The 18,049-nt window shown below is 38.7% G+C and overlaps 1 protein-coding gene across 2 annotated transcripts in view; it reads right to left on the bottom strand.

Moving 5' to 3' along the window:
- Positions 1-18,049, bottom strand: part of TRHDE (thyrotropin releasing hormone degrading enzyme) — a 702,876-nt gene that overhangs the window by 538,312 nt on the left and 146,515 nt on the right. For both annotated transcript variants that reach the window (XR_009963855.1, XM_062613752.1), the window contains exon 10: positions 3,358-3,446. Coding sequence is in view for 1 of the 2 variants with exons in the window: in XM_062613752.1 (XP_062469736.1) it covers positions 3,358-3,446 (89 nt within the window). In the remaining variant the exon portion in view is untranslated. The remainder of the gene's footprint in view (positions 1-3,357; positions 3,447-18,049) is intronic.

Genomic DNA, 18,049 nt, shown 5'->3' with positions numbered 1-18,049 from the left:
CATATATCACTACAGAGACCACAAAAGAAGCAACTTATCTAGGAGAAACAGAAACAAGCCATGGACTACGACAGAGCAGAAGTTTTGTTAACACTGATGATTTCCAGTGCTAGTGAAATCATTTATCCTTCAGCAGACCTGCAAGACTGTAGCACGAAGAACATTGCAGCCATCTTACTGTGATGTCTCTGACATCAGCACAGATAGGAAGACTAATCATGAGATGTCTCCTTCATCACTGGTTTAATTTTCAGAGGTTTAATAGATGTCACCCACCTGAAGCAGAATGGTCTCATTCATGGATACAGGGAGTGAACAGGGAAAAAGGTGGTGGTGACGTATCTGTGCAACACTGTGACAGGAAACGAGACAGCTCCATTTCACATGCCCTGAAAAACTGAGCCAGTAGAAGGGTCATCTGATGGCCAGTGTATGAACTGGTAAGTGGGAAAATGGTTACATGAATGCTACGGCTCACTGGACAAGGAGAAGAGGGACTCGCAGAAGCACTTGGAAGATGAAAACCTTCCAGCACTATGACTACATACTTTCCCCAAACAGGTGTGCAGAGCTACACTGAATATGAAACATCTTGGAGATAATGCACTTTGTCAGACAGTAGCCAAGGCCTGGCACTGTCCTCTTGACAGGATTTGTTGCAAAGGACAATGAATTAAACCTCATGCATAGTTGTAATTTCCAGCATCCCTTCACCTTGGTGGTGTAAAGAGTGGATAGAATAAGCTTTGTTGACAGCAATTGGGATGATCTGCAATCATCTGAGCTAACCCTGCTCAGCATATTGAACAATCAGTGAGTTGCTTGTCTCACTATCTCTAGTATGCAGCCAGCCACAGCCAACACAAGTAGAGAGCAGCAATCCAAGTATCCCATTTGATTGGCTCTTACAAGACTGAACAACAGCCTCTTACCCCTTGTTCATGAAAATTCCAACTGGCATTCTACAGTACTTTGATGAGGTCACAGACACAGTAGCAAAGAGGATGCAAAAATCAGTAATTCTCTCTCTTGTCCTTCTGGATGTACATGGACGAAGAGACTTTTCCATCAGCAAATCGCTATACCTGGTGAACTCTAGTGCAAAGCAGGGGGTGTACTCCCCTAGGAATTTGTTATTTAAACTACTACAAAAAGAAGAATATTTCTTCAATAAATGTAGCTATTTCAAAGCTGCTGTGGTTTCATTTCTCTCAGATAACACACAGATAAGGATAATTTTATTGAAAAAAATAAGTGGTATGTCAAGGTATCATAATAGTAGTCATTAACTTGGATCCTCTTCATTACTGGCAGCTCAAATGAGTTATGTGACTGGAACTACATGACAGACAACAGACAGCTGTACATCATCTCCTATCCACTCTTCAGGTTACACTGGAAGCTTCTTTAGTACAGCAGTTTAGTCAACAAGAAGGAAATGCCAGGTCCTTCCTAAAGAGGGCATGGAAACCACCCTCATGAACAGCATTTTCTCCAAATTCGATTTGTGTATCCGCATTCAATTGCACTCACATAAGAACAATGTGACCACTCCTACTTTGATAAATATCCTCTGGAGTAGTTTGTTTCACCTCCAGCTTGCAGAGATTCCCACACTATTCACTGGGACAACAGTGAAACTGTGTCCTCTGCACAACAGAATGTCTTCAGGATTCTTCACATCCACAAGAACCAGTCTTGGAAGTCATCCTTTCCAGTCTCAGAATCCCTCCCACATCCCCATAAAACAAACATACCAGCTGCAGAAAATCACCAGGACTATCACAAAATCATCTATACCAGCCCCAACACATAACTACATACAGTGAATCACACACTGAGTACATCCAGGGATGTTCTTACTGAGTTTTTATGTTGAGGAATTCTCCAGCTGAGCTAAACAATAAGTAAAAGCAAGAGGACATCCTTGCTATAGTCATAAGTTTACAGTCCCATTTTCAATGAGGCACAGCAAATGAATGAGTGAGTAAGTAATGAGGAAGGACAAGGATAATGACAATAGGTCACAATGGCATTGATTCGCTACACAGGAAATTGATGACTCAAAAGGTTCCTCTTTCATTTCTATATAGCAGCCACCCCAAAATCATTGCTCAGACTGGCCATCATTAATTTGTTGACTTCTTGAAAGCATTCCAATAGGAGCAGTAGATCTTAAAGGAGTGGGTAGTGGTTTTATGGACTTGTTCCTCCACAGCACTCTGCAAGTAAAAGGCAATGAGGATGCAACTGTGCAGATAATCATGACACACTGAATGTTCAAGGCGGGAGCACAGGAAAGGAGGCATGCATGTGCAACCTAATGAGATAAGATGAAATGAGATGATCAACTCTCTCTGAAGTCAGTGAGAATATTTCTATTAACTTCAATGAGTGTTCAATCAAGACCTATAGGACAAAAGTAGAGCAGGTCATTACGGCAGATTGTGAAAGTGCACAGGTTTTGAACTATTCTGCAGGTGTTAATATTAAAAAGTATGGCCAACATGGTATATGTCTGCAAAGTGAGGCAGCATTTGCAAAGCCCATGTGTCAAAGGGATGCATAGATCCTTCTTTTCCCTTCCCTATAATCATTTTATTCAAATTTCCACATTCCTTTCCTCACTCTCTTCAATTCTAGTCCAAAATTGTCAGCTGATGTAGCATGAACTCCCAAAGAAATAGATAAATATTTCACAAAATACCTATAACAGGATTCCTTTTTTAGGTGAAAAAAAAACCACTGGTATCTATACCTAGCTGTCCTCAGGACAATAACTATTATGAGATGTAGGAACTGAGGAGGAAGAAAATAAGTAGTAATGCACTTTCGAGGTCCAGCATCTGGTTATCTAATAGAGAGAAGAAATACTTTGATAGATGAATAAGGAATTTTTTTAATGACAGCAAACATTTCTTAGCCCTGGTTTCAACTATGGATTAGCACTAAAAATGCTACAATTCTAAATACTTTGCATTTACTAGGTCATACTCATCAGATGCTTTGCTATAAAAATATTACATTTAACTTTCACCAATCTATAAAGTGAATTGCATTCATCAATGATTTGATATGTGCTGCTAAATACAAAATACTTAGCACTTAGGTACACATTTCTATGTAAATGCTTTTCATTATACTCTCTAACTTCTGTGATAATTATAAATCCTTGTTACTCATCCTTCATTCCTCCTCCCTCCCTTCCCAAGTCTCCTTTTTTTGTAATTCGTTTCAAGTAGCTAAAACTGGGTGCAGAGAAACTAAACAATTATCTAGGATCAATTCCAAAGAAACAGTTGAGGAAAACACAAGTATGCTTTATGAGATTCCACTGGGAGGAAAGTTTATTTTTACCTGATTTGTTAGACACCCATATAATTGCCTCTGATGAGATGTGGCTCGTATTTCCTACTGCAATTGTTAATGGAATCTGCCACAAGTAGCTGCAAGACAAAGGAGGGGGAATCTAAGAACAAAAATACTGTACTGATTGTTCTCACAGCAATCAGGGATCATGTCAAAGAAATCAAAACACAATTTCAGTAGCAGTGTTAAGATGTGGATTCTATCAAGTTACTTTGATTTTGAAATGCATTTGCTATTAGCAATAAAACAATGAAAAAGTCATTCATCTTAAAAAAAAACTAAATTATATTTTACATTTTTCACACACTATCATCATAATAGGACTCTTTTGCAAGACTTTCCTAATTTAACAAAGTGATTCACAAAGGAGGAAATAATGATTTCCCATAGACAGAACACTTTTTTATATTTATTTAGAAAAAGAGAATACCCAGGTAAAATATGCCTTGATTTATAGGAACCCCAAAGTTTAGAAATAACATACTCTTCTAGTAACTTCTTAGAAAGCTATGATGGGCTTTCATAGCTCCTGGTTTATAAAAACAAAACAAATGGGATGGCACTCCACTTCTTTGCACCATATATTATCACTTATGTGTATCAAGCTGGACAAAACATTCCATGTGGATTTGGAGATACGCTGGTATAATCAGACCCCAACTTCCTCACAGGGTATCACAAATTATTTGCCATTTATAATTTATAGGTTATAATTTACTTAAGACTCTTATCTCAAGAAACAGGAATTGACTGTATGAAGTCAATCTTTCGGGGGAGAGATGGAAGGGATGAATTTCTGTGACTTCATCATCACCTTTAGTCCTGAGCTCTCAGAAGTATCATTTCACCAACCAGTGAAAGAGCACCATTTTCCTCACACGCCTGCCATGTGATTTTGTACACCAGTCATGGGGAAGTACCCAGTAATGGTACCAGTGGTACCTTTGTCTAGGGAGTCTGCGCATTCAAGCAATGCAGCATGGCAAAAGAACAGCCCCAGCTTAGGTAACGCCTTACACTACCAATTTGATACCAAATAAGTATATCATTTCAGATTGATCATGTTAAGATAATGCAAGGATGAGTGTCGGCAAGTTCTTGATGTCGACATCAACTTCTCTCCCACTAATACACAAAACCAAAATGAGCCTATGGTACTAAAAAGATAAGTTTGCTCCTTTCTGCTTACCCAGAAGCCTTCTCCACTGAACTACATACACCACTCAAATGTGCCACAATTGCAGTGCTGCCTTGCAAGGCCTCGCTTCGGGGTGTGAGGGGTAGGGTTAAAAAAAACCCTGTCCTGCCAACCCTGCTACCACACTTGGCTCCTGGCTCCCCACCCATTTGCAAAGAGCCCCCCGTACACAAAGAAGTTTGCAGCACTTGGAACAGCACTGTGTGTGTCAGTAAACACTTATCTATACAGCAGTGATTCAGTAGAGAGGGGGAGATACTTGGAAAACGACACAGCTGAAAGAGCTACGAGTGACACTGAAGGAAAATATGACATTTATTGCCATATGGAGAAAATAAAAAGGTCCCATGTGATTTTGGGTTCTCTGAATGTTGTAATTATGACACACTGGGAAAATTACTAAATCTGCTCATGTTCTGAAGACAAACTCCACATGAGCACATGGTCTGACAGACATTTTTGGATAATTAAGCTATGGCATTTGAAAATGCTACTGCCTTTATCAGTCTGCCGACTCCTTGTGCTGGACATTTCCACCCCTCCAGAACACAGCTAGCAGAAGAGGAAGTCTAGTAGTGCATTAGCTTCTCCAGTTTTCAGTGTGTCATTGGAAAACTTTGCTTCATTGTTGGCTCAACTAATATTCTGGAGTATGAACTGGAGTAACGAGGTGAAAACGTGCTGTGTGTGTCCTGCAGTAACTTCTGGGTTTGACAGGCAAGGGCACTGAGGAGATGCTGCAAAAGGATGTACCAGACTGCATCCTAGTAAACACACTTACTAGACAACTAGCAGTGTTTTAGAGCCTGTTAAAAAAAACTTTTAGGAGATAGAATCCTCTTTAAAAATACATTCAGTTCTAAAGAATTCTCCAGAATGAAAAAGATGCTGGCAAACTGTTATGAAGAAAAATTAGGCTAAATTAAGAGTAAGGATTGTATGTTATTTGAAAGATTAGGAACTTTGGCATTTGAAAAAAAATAAAACCTGCATTTGCATGGTATTTTTATGACTCTTGGGATAACTCATACTGAAAAAGTTAAACTGAAAAATAAAAGATATGGAGAGCTGCCCATGTACCTGTGATTTAAAAATATATATACACATACACCAGTATTTGTGTATGAACATACACATGGACACCTGTTATTTTGGGAAAGAACTTCATAGGAAGATAATCTGTAGATTCAATATCTATCCAGCAAAGTATTTTATATTACCTCGTATTATTTTATATTAGCTCTAACTAGGTAAATCCTATTGAAATGAGGACAGATCCCACTCTGAAAGGTGATGTAGCTGTGGAACAGAAGCCACACCAGCTACTCATCCTCAGAAAACGTGTGGATTTACACGTGGAAGATCAGTACTGGTAGATTTAATTTTCATCTCCCCAGGGTGAGAGATCTCCTGATGCTCTTGGCACTCTCCAGAACCACCAATATGACCCTCTTGGTTATTGATTTGCCAAGTGATTTAACAGGTGAGTCACAGATTTCCTTTTAATAGACATCTCCAGAATCCCTTTTTTCCTAATTTACTGCTGCTTTCTCTGTATAGTTATATGTTTTCTCTTTCCAGTCCTCTTCATTCTTGGTGAAACTTCTGCCAGTGTTGCAGAAGAATCTGTGGCTAACTTTTAACTGTGTGTGAGGGGGACGAATCTGGCTGACCTTTCACGAATTTTTTTAAGATGAATTTTCCTACAAACCATCTCTGAGTGAGCTGTATGGACTGTGTTCTCCACAGGAAGAAGCAAGCTCTTTTTACACTTTTCTATCACACTCTTCTATTTTACAGAGAAATGGTGAAAAAAGGGACTCAGTTGCCTGTTTTCCTCTTGCTCTGTCTAGGAGTAGTGCAGATCCTTTATTTATTCTTTATACATTAGGAGCACCACTAGTGTGTATGCATTTGAGCAGGGAAAAATGTATCCTGTTCCAGCTGCCTCCTGTGACAAACCAGTTCCAGTGAAAATAATAACCTAGACTTGAGGACCCAGTGACTAGGGCAACAGAACTTGACACAATCCATTTAGTTCTCCTGCCCTCATGAACACGTCTGCAAGAATTGAATGCCTGTTTATGTAGAACACTCAGCCCCTGGGTGAAATGGAGCTATGGAATGGCGTGTTTAATCTGCTTGAGATGCTGCTGAGCTTCAGAGGGATCCACACATGTCTCTCTGGATACAAATATGATCACCTCAAAAGGGAGCTAAAGGCAGACCAATTAATTGCAGGGAAACAAAGGGCTATTTCAGGACTTTAAGAAACAAACTCTAAGGATAATGAGGAGAGATATATAAAATTGGAACAGACATGGTAAATATGACCTGTGCTGAAAATAATATTGTTTAGCCATTAAAGTCTTGAAGAGAGGTAGGAAAGGGGGATGTTGTTTAAGGTAGTATAAAGAAGCATTTTATCATTGATGTATAAGTGAGAAACCATTAATGGGAAATAGTTAAATTTGGATAATATGCATAAGTAAACCTAATGTATTGGTGAGTTTTTGTTGTTGCTTTTTTTTTGGTAGCACCACCTCAATGCATAATACCAAAGTGTGTTAGCATCTCCATTCATTTTAAAGAATAGTCAAAGGGACTTGTTCAATGAAGTAATAACAATCTTGCATCTGCCAAGGTACATGCAATGTTAGCAGCTAGCTAATTATGTTCTACTTGGATTATATAGTTTTTTTTTGTGTTGAGCACTACGTATTGATTATGTAGCCCGTATTAGTATACTTTCTCACAGAAAGCGATAGTATTTGTGATGAGTACTTGTTTATGCCTTGACTTCCAACAGATAAGAATTGAGATCCCTTCCTGAGTGAATTCTGAGGTCATAAAGTATTAAGTAAACATGATGCCTCACCCTTCTGCCTCTGATGGAAAGTAATGTTGTAGTAATATTGAATTTTCAGTGGCAAAATAAATTGGCTTCTGTGTAAAGAGCTATGAAAAGCCAGAAAAGGGTAGAAGTTTTATTCCCTCTGCTGAAAAAAAACAAAGATGTATGGTCATTAAAAAAGAAAAGTCAAGGCTCCTGGAGCTTCAGATTTTGCACAACTTTTCAACTATTTTTTCATATTATTGAAAGTTTTTGCTGAGATGTAAACCCATATGTTTTCAAGATTCATCTTCCCAGTAACCATGATGCACCAAGCTTCCACCCACTGCCAGCAGTGAATACAATGCTCTTCCAGTACATTTCTCCTTTCTTCCCTGCATTCAAAGCTAAACATAGAAGTTAATCTATTCCTAGTTCATTACTCACAGAACAATGGAGGTATCTGCTCAATACTCAGAAGCTTATTATCCTTGGTTGCATTATAAATAGTATACAAATAATGTGATTGCTTCATATAAAGTCACAGAACAGCTGTACCTAAAACACCACAGCAGAATTTAGCTTACCTCCTTTTTGTATAGGAGAGGAAGTGAACAATCACATCTCTCTATATCCTTCTTCTTTTACAGATCTCTGGGTTAAAGATTACTAATATATCCTGCTGTTCTTTATACAGAAACTATACTTCACCCTTCATACTGCCCATCTCTGTATTTTTTCTATATCTGTTATACTCTTTTCCAATCCAGAAAGCCAGGCTTGGAGTCAGTGCATTTAAGGCATGTCTGCCACAGATTAAGCACATCACAGTTCTTTTCTCTTCTACTCTCTTGATACTTTTTCTAATGTTACTTTCCTGCTAATCCCTACTGTTTCATTTACTTGCTTATGTCTGAACACTGAGCTGATGCTTACAGAAAACTACCTACCACAGCTCAATGATGTCTTCCCTGACAGAACAGTTTCTTCAGAACCCACCACTAGGCATCTAAGATAGGACTGTTTTCCCCACGTTTATCACCTCATTAACAGCACTGAACTTCATTGGTCATTTTATCACTGCATCAACTGAGGAATACTTCTGTAATCTTGGTAATTAACATTTGTTTCTACTCTTCTAACTCCCTCACAAGCCTCACATTACCAGAAAACTCTGTCACCTCACTCTTCCATGCCCTTTATCACATGACTGAATAGGAAAAACTTGAGCACAGGCTGCTCAAGAATTTAATGGGCTATCCCCCTCTAATGAGAACTCCAACAGTTAATTTCTCACTTTTTGTGTATTTAACTGAGATCTTATTCAAGTACAGATTATTTTCTTTACGAATCTTTAATGAAGAAGCTGGACCTCCAAAAATACATAAAGAACAGTTAAAATGACAAGAGGCTGGATACATATAGATACGGAAGATGTCTATTAATAGTCTGATTATATACTTAGCTAGGAAATCAAAGGACCATGACAAGGTAGGAGAACAGAACAACATACAGACTTTAGATAAATAATACTATTTTTTTCAGTACATCTAATGACAGGAGAATAAGGGGAAACATTAAAATACTATGTAGAAAAGCAATTTAAGTGATCTGCCTCTTAGCATAACATAATAATATAATTAATATAATAAAATTTTAAAGTGTAGTGGCAATCATGAACTTAAATCATAGAGAGATTTAGGTGGGAAGAGACCTTAGAAGATACAGCCCTCTGCTCAAATGTGCTAACAGCACAGAACAGTTTCATTGTAGGTAGAACATGAGACAGAGGAGGATACACAGGCCATATGGCATCACGCAAAGCCAATCAAGTCAAATGTGGCAAATGATTTGTTTTTTTCCCTAATGCCTCCCACTGCAAAGTATCTACAGAGCTACTTTCAGAAAAGCTGAACAGCAGAAGCTGTGTATACCTTCAAACAGCTTACTAAGCTGAGAAATGAAATTGTGAGTTGTTAAAATTATCCCAGAATGGAAAAAACAGAAATTGTATACCCATCGGCTGGTAATGGTGAAATCTCAAGCATCAGTCTTCTGTGACTCAGTTTCCTAGGCTAAATTCAGTTGTGCAAGGTGGTGTCCAATGAGCTGCTGTAGGGTACCTGAAGTATCTGCCATGGGCTCCTGCCCATACAGTGGCAGCACAAGGTCAAGTAAGCTATATGAGGGTGCCTCTATGGCACCAGTAACCTGTGCAAGCAACTAAATGGGCTCTCCATCTACTCGATGTTGACAACATTCTCTTCCACAATTAAACAATTTCCTGAGGAAACTTTTTCATTTCTAACTGAAAAAGGGAATTCTTTCAAACCAAGCTTCTTGCAAGAAAGAGAAGGCTCTGGCACAGATTTTCAAGTGCAGTGTTTAAAACAGGCATTTAAAACAGTACTGTTTTACATAAAAACTTCCAGTTTGCTGATTCAAAATGAATTTCAGCTGGGAATACAAGTTAATTGAAAGAAGAAGCTAAAATGAGTGAAACTGAAATGTAAGGTACTGAAATCGCAGAATTTAAATGAACTAAACCAATTTTCCCGAAAAATTCTGCTTTGATTTTTGTCCTGATTCAGTACAGGAAAATGTTTTGATATGTTGAAAATTTCTGTGGGATGGGAATCCATTTCCTGCTCATCTGCAACACTTACTAATCGTTGTAAAGTATTCTGAGAACATAACAATCTAAGGCTTCATATCATTGAAAGATATGATTAACACTACTTAATGCAGAGATAAAGTGAGACATAAAATAATTTAAAAGCAAGAAGGATTAAAAAAAAAAAAAGGCAAGGGTAAAACTGACTGTTTAAGACACCTGCCTCCTTGTTTTAACCACCAGAATTTAATATCCAAAATGCCAACTCTGTCTATTCAGTTGAAGATAAAAGGCTGGTACATTCAGAGCTTTTGAAGCTGAGAAACAGGGATCAAGGACTCTTTGGCATTAGTTTCTCATTCTCAGCTCTCCAGAAGGAGAATGCTGAAATTTCATGTACACAGAGACATATGCTCGGGTGAGCAGCACTGAGTCTGAGGAGGAGACACCTTCCTGGTGTGGCCCTTGCAAACAGTGATGATTCCTTGATTAGGTTACGATGCTGACAGAGGCATTTCTTACCAAGGGACTACCGTCCTCATGAATTCATGTTATTGGGATTTCACAGACAAAAGAACACAAAAGCGAAGTAGTGAGAAAATGTGACCTTTTGGAAAGCAAGTAAGCTTTACAGAACAAAATGAAAACGAAGAATTAAAGATTTGTATTTTTACTTCAGTTGCATACTTGGCTGATCTGCAGAGACATATACAAATACTGGCTGGTAAAAGAAGCATTTAGCTGCATGGCTACTAGAGTTTCTGGCTTATAACCTTAAAGCTTATTAGAAAATAAAGGGCACAGAAAGTTGATAGCATGAGCTAAAGGATAACACGCTAAAGGATAGTGTGAGGTTTGGAGTTTGGACATTAAATCAGTATAGCAGTTCTCCTTGCCAAAACAACTGCAGTTTCCGTTAGCAAAGTGTACTGGTTTTGGCTGGGTTAATTTTCTTCATAGTAGCTGGTATGGGGCTGTGTTTTGGATTTGTGTGGGAAACAGTGTTGATAACAGAGGGATGCTTTACCAGTTATTGCTGAGCAGTGCTCACACAGAGTCAAGACCTTTTCTGCTCCTCACATTACCCATGAGCAGGCTGGGGGTGCACAAGAAGTTGTGAGGGGACATACCCAGGAAAGCTGACCCCAACTGAACAAAGGGATATTCCATACCATATGGCATCATGCTCAGTATATACAACTGGGGGAAGGAGGAGGAAGTGGGATATGTTTGGAGAGATGGGATTTATCTTTGCAAGTAACTGTTAGTCATGATGGAACCCTGCTTTCCTGGAGATGGCTGAACACCTGCTTGCTGATGGGAAGTGGTGAATGAATTCCTTGTTTTGCTTTGCTTGTGTGCACAGCTTTTGCTTTACTTATAAAACTGTCTTTACTCATGAGTTTTCTCAGTCTTACTCTCCTGATTCTCTCCTCCCTCCCACCAGACGGGTGGGTGAGTAAGCGGCTTTGTGGTGCTTAGTTCCTGGCTAGGGTTAAACTACAACGCAACAAGAAGGCCTTTGTTTTCAGTGAATTTTGAATATTAACATAGTGTAAAGTTTAAAGGTAACTTAACAGAAAACCTGAAAGTGTATTCAACTAATCTATGAAATTACAAGCCTTGTTGCTGTGATACCTGGAAACATTTATTCCTAGGCTGAGAGCACCAATAGACATAAGGTGATCAGTGGGACATAAGGTGATCAGTGGGAAACAAGTGAAAGCTATTGAACAGCACAACAGCTTTAGAGCTCCTTACTACAGAAAGAGATTATACACAAACTGTAACTCAGCAGTACCAGGGAAAATTTTGTAAGCCACACTTCCTAAAGAGATTGTGTTGGAAAAATAACTTACAAGCATCACAGAAATTTTCCCAGGTTATACATATAGTATACATATAGTATCTCATTCAGAAAAGAATATTTCAGATTCCATGGGAAGCTCATGTGACTATCACAGGAAATAACATAGTTTTATTAAGTGTGATTCTACAGTGTTATTTCTGTTTAATGGATAAGGAGTTGATGATATATTCATGTTGTGAATATCATTCTCACAAGACTGAAGAGCACAGAGATTTCATTAGATTTAATACATGCCAGTAAAGTGATTGTAGGCTGCACCCAGAGGCATAACACAGCAGAAGATGTTATTCCCGCTCTCACAAGTATCACACCTCCTACATTGAGCCAGGGTGTCAAGGGATTCCTTGTACCCTGTCAGCATGGAGGATGGCAGACAGGAAAGGAAGATTTCACAAACTCTGCAGCAAAGATAAATACAAAATGAAAAATTGATAAAGGAGAACAATTTGAAGGAACTGAGATCAACTGAGTACAGCTCGGAGGCATTTACTGATTGTCTCCATATGCCCAGTGTGATCTTAATTCTTGTTCTCAGAGTGAGAACAAGTTTAGTGCAAGAAGGAAGAAGTTTAGTGGAAGCAACGAGAAACAGGTGATAATCACTGGTGAACGTATGTGCAAGTGGGATGAAAAAAGTAAACAGCAGACTTTTTAATCAAGTGAGAAGTTGGAATTAGCCAACTTGAATTCGAAAAGGACAGCACTTGGGTTTTATTTGCTGGAATAAGCTTGCTGGTGCCTGAATTGGACAGGACTTCCACAAATCCTGCAGACAGACAATTTCTGACTACAACACGTTATGCCATAAGGAAATGAAGAGAGCAGGAGAAGTGTACCACACCATATTACTTGTGGGATGCATATCAAGTGCTTGCTGGCTTGAGCAAAATGAAGAAAGGAAATGGTATTAAGGTTGGGATTCTGGGGTTTTAGGGGTTCTGCCCTCACCCAAATCTAACAGACTGGTCAATGAAAAAAAGGAAGCTAAGGGGAAAAAGGGGATAAAGAAGTTAATAACAGTGATAACACGACTGACAAAGACTGAAAGCAAAAGACTGTGGAAGTATTTACTCCCTGATCATTCTGGACTATGCTGGGCAGAGGCATTTCCAGTCCCTTTACAAACAAAAGGTAAGAATTTGGACTTTTGGTGGACTGTGAATTAAAGACAGTGCTCCAGCATAGTCCTTAGGAAGCTCTATCTGACTATTTTTTTAGTCCAAGACTCCAGAGATAACTGAATTAGAATGTCATGTAATACACATATGGAATTGCTTAAACAGATAACTGCAACTGAGACACGAGTCAGAAATTAATGGTCTTCATGTTCATGTCTTCTATATCGAACAGGGTCAAAACCTAACAGAGCTTTTTGTATCAGTTTCTTCTTTCTCACTAATGCCTTACCTATGGAAGAATTCAAGTTTTCAGTCAGAGCAACTGATCAACCAAAACCGCCCAGAGGGGTCAGCTCTAATAGGTACTGCCAGGCAGAGAATGGCTTGACCACCTGTTAGATCTTAATAGGCTCCACGGCAGATCTGTTGGTTTTTGAGGAGTACTGCAAGTTTCTAATAGAAGTGAACTTAATAGATGCTTCACAGATGAAATCAATCTGTAGAGCAGTCTTGCTTTTTAACTACTAATACTTATCTACTTTGAGGTTTTCAAAGCCGCTGATTGGACATGTAGTTATACCTAAAAATACCTAATATGTATTTCAGAGGGAAGAAAAACCTGGGGATTTGGAAGGTATTTGGAATTGCGGGCCTATTATAATTTTGAATACAAACCATGCTTAGCTGAATACATGAAGAAAACTATTGATAATATTTATAGTTTGCAGAAATACTTAGAATTGCATGAGAGGGTGACTAGGAAGTTTATATTCTACTCGTGACAGATGCTAGCACTTCTGAGATGACTTGCTTCTGATAGTAAGCCTCTTTTTTGCAGTTCTGCCTCATACAGCTGCTAATTTTTCAGATTTGTCTATTATGTATGCTTTCATTCAGAAACTCACATTTAAAAAAAAGCAATCATATTGGTATATTCTAAAATAATTGTTGATAGTCCTTCTAAGAGTATTTCTAGAATAGATCACGGGTTGTTTGGGTTTTTTCTGTATAAGTGTCTAAATACAAAGATATGGAGGGGAAAACATTTTCAGCGCCAATAGAGGATTGCTGAAATATATTTTAGAGGCATGTATTTTAGTACAGTCTTTGACACTGGAATTCATCTGTAACCAGAACAGTGATTAACATGTTTAACAGCAATGTACTTCATGGTTTTCCTTTACTCTGTCACAATTCTAATTCTTCATGGATTTTACAAGAATATTTGGAATAATTTTCAGCAATAAATAAGTCCTAGAGCTGAAATAGGGAAAAAAAAATTACATTCTCCAGGAGTCTTATGTCAAACACAATGCAAATGCAATGAAATCACAAAATTCCAGAGATAAGGTTTCAGTGTGTAACAGCAGCACTAGCATGAAAAAAACCCATGTGTGGCTCTGCACTGTGAGACTTCCTTAAGCTGACAGCATGCATATTCCATGAGAAAACAGATGTGTGCCTTTGGCCATCCTATATGAACCCCACTCTCTTTCAGTCTGATTGCTTTTTTAAGGGTGGACACAAGATAATTTAAAAGGGTTAACTTGAATTAAATTACCCAATTTGTAAAGAAAAAAAAATTGCATTATCTGATAATCATAAAATATTATCTGACTATAATTATCTGATTATAATTATCAGATTACTAAACCTTCTGCAAAGTTCTGTGTAGTTTTAGCTGAACATTTCATACCAAAATGAGTTCTAAATCAGGCTGCTATAAATATTATGGGGCTCTCCAAAACTGACTCATTTCAGTGTCAGTGCTAGCAGAGTACCTTACTAAATTTAGAAAAATAGTGTAGGCAAAGAACAAATACTACAAATTCTTCGTCAGTACATGCTTTCTCCTCTCTGCCTAACATCACCTTTTCACACTAAACCACAAAATGCTTCATTTTCAAAAGTGACAAGCAATTTTGGGTGCTGAGTCGGAGATGGATAGAAAGATGATGGTTTTCAGCAGTGTTAAGTCTATTCTAACAGTGCCTCTTTACCCTTCAAAAAAGGCTCTTACCTCTCTGGCATCCTCTGCTCAGTTTCACAACAGTACAAAACGTCCTTACAGAATAGCACAGGTGGAGTTGATCATGCAAACCCCACCTCTGTGCTGTCCTTTACCCATGAGCGTAGGCGCTTGACTACAGAGTGCAGATCTGAGATTTCACCATCAGAGCGGAAGGATGCCTTATGGGCTGAAGAGGTAGGCCTACTAGTAGGAATGAATAGCATCTTAGCTATGCCTACCATCCTCCAACTTGTTCTCAGAGACTTACTGCCAAGCATTTCTCAGTATATTCCAATGTTCAGTTCTAATTTTTACTACTGCAAATTTAAGAGAGATGAAAATATAATTCCTACTATAGTTTCTCTTTCCTCAGTAAACTTCCCTAAAAGTCCTCCACCAATGTATCTCCTCGATAAAATCTGAGATTCTACTACTGAGCATGAAGGCTCACAGAGAGATAAAGCAAAAACATCCATTATTGGCAACTTAAGAAAGCAAAAAAAAAAAAAAGAAGTGATAAAAAAGGAAGCATGTTAGTAGTTTCATCTTCTGGTCTACAATGAGCAATCTACATCTGTTTTTTACAAAGCCAACAAAATATTACATTGATCCACCTTCCTCCCTTCCATTATACTTGTCTCTGCCAAATGTTGCTTGTGCTTTCCACAATCTGCTCTTTACTTCACTAAAATCCCTGTCTTAACCACTTTCTCCATTCCCCTGTTTTTCCGTATTTGCCTATTCCAGCTACACAACTTTAACGCTCTCAACTACAGCTCCTGTCTGCATCCTGCCACACTGCATTCCCTTTCCCTCTTCCTGCATGTTAGGTAGCTCCCCACCAGCACTAGCACTGCTGCCATGATTCTTTCTATTCTTCAACCCCCACCTCACTCTGAATTAAAACAGTGCTGCCCTCTAGTACATGCTCCTTTGCTTACCATTAAATTGATTTAATTAATGTGAGTTAATTAACTCGTTTGGGTATCTAGCAAGTTCCTAGACTTAGTACTAGCAAATATAAGGAAAGTAACACAGTCTACAGTGGTAATAAAATACAGCAGCAGCTTCTCCCTGTCAGCCTAACTTCTGTCACAATACAAGTGCTGCCACTGCACAGGAAGCAATGAGACATTGTTACCTATGGATGGGTTTAAACCACCACACCTATTCTGTCTGCTTTAGCATTCTACAGTTCTAACACCGAAAGCTGCCCGTATCCCATGCACCAGATTTTATTCACAAATAGAAGCTATGAAATGGTTTTGGAAATAAAGTGCTAAATTCCAATTGCCATTTCTGAGCTCATTGCTAGCAGCAAAACCTTGCTTAAGAGACATCAGCATAGATATGTGCAGTAACAAATTTTAAGAGCATTCCCTATTCTGATTTAATAATAATGCAACGATCAGACAGCCTCTAAAATAAATCCTACTGCAGCAAGCAATGTGCAGTGCAAGTATTGGGCTGGCAAACACCAGCACCCCAGATCAAAGGCGCTTCCCCCGCTTGTGCCTGGGTCGACAGGCTTCCTCCAGGTCACTCACAGAAGCAGCCCTTCTTGCCAGCTTGTTTGAAGGATCAACACCCTGCACTGTCCTCTCTCAGGCTGCTGGGGTTAAGGACTGTCCCTAGACACATTTAAGGACAAAATCTATTGGTGTCATAGAGCTGTCCTCTACTAACAACCTGTGTACACACGAAGAGAAGGAGCTCGCTGCACTTTTTCACTCTTCTGCAAGAACAAATATTTTAAGTCCATGCCTGACCAGCAAAAAAAAAACTAGTTAAATCAATATCCAGCTGTGTTCACACACAGTTCTGTGCTCCACTAAGGATTCTTGGCTTTTTAATCTCATTCCTTGATAATTCCATTTTCTCTGTGCCTAATACACTGGTATCTTCCTCTCCTGGAGCCCATTCCCTTCATCGTTATTATAGCTGATATAGAGGCACTCAGGTCAGTCAAGATGAACCAGAATACCACATCTGCTCCCTAGGCAGCAACACAAAAGTTGTTTCTAGTAGAAATGCTGATATAAGCTCAATGTTTCAGGTATAGTAAAGATGAAAGGCATAACAAGAAAACACTCAAAGGACATGAGAAAATAGAAGATTAGAGGCTATTTCCCAGAGACAGGGAAGTAAATGAGCACTTCTTCTTCTATTTACACTTTGTTAGCCCTTTTTCCTCAGCTTATTGAACAATATTTGTCCATATTATGTTCCTTTTTATTACATAATTAATACTACATATGCTACATTATTCCTCAATTGCTCTAAGAAGATCTTAAAGATACTTAAGAGCATTCGCTTTGTGCTCCTAACATTTTGTGTTGTGTTTAACCAGCCCCTCAGCTGACAAGCAGAGTATGTTCCCCACCACTGCCCAAGTGATAATGCCATACAAGTAAGGATACACATGGCAATACTAAAACACAGCAATGCTTTTACTATTCAAATAATTATCAGGAAAGGGACAAGCAAAACCCTTTTTCCACAGAGCTTGAATAAATGAGCTTTGTGTAGGACATTCAGAGACTTAAAGGGAAATAAATTCTGCAGTTAATCATTCATCTTGGAGTGGAGTGACTGCTGGGTAGCTCTGCTGCCCATTGTAAAGCCTTTCAGTTGTTGTAATTACTACATGGTGTTAGACCCATGGGTCTGTACAGCTCTGGTTTTGCTGGTCATGTCCCTGGTTTGCACCATTAGACTGAAGTTTTCCTAGTCCAGCCGCACAAAGAAAGCACAGAGGATCACCAAATTACAGCATGTATGAATACCCTGTCCATATCCTGGTTTGTACCTCTTCCTTTTTTCTCTTTCCTCACAGCTAGCTGTGTTCAATGCTTAGCAAGACATTTCCCTTTAGGAGATTATAATAAATAAGCAAAGATTAGTTATGGACACTGCATGCATGATAAGAACACTATACAAGTGAGTACTACCTCAACAACACGAACTTAATTATTTTGATAATATTGGAAAGGTTATTTTTCCACTTTTGAAGAGACAAGCTCTGCATATTTTTTA

This window comes from Pezoporus occidentalis, unplaced genomic scaffold, assembly GCF_034315485.1.
Source record: "Pezoporus occidentalis ecotype Australia unplaced genomic scaffold, CSIRO_AGI_Poc_V1 ctg17, whole genome shotgun sequence".
Classification (NCBI taxonomy): domain Eukaryota; kingdom Metazoa; phylum Chordata; class Aves; order Psittaciformes; family Psittacidae; genus Pezoporus; species Pezoporus occidentalis.
The sequence above is the reverse complement of the archived record's forward strand: the minus strand, read 5'-3'. Positions and strand labels throughout refer to the sequence as shown.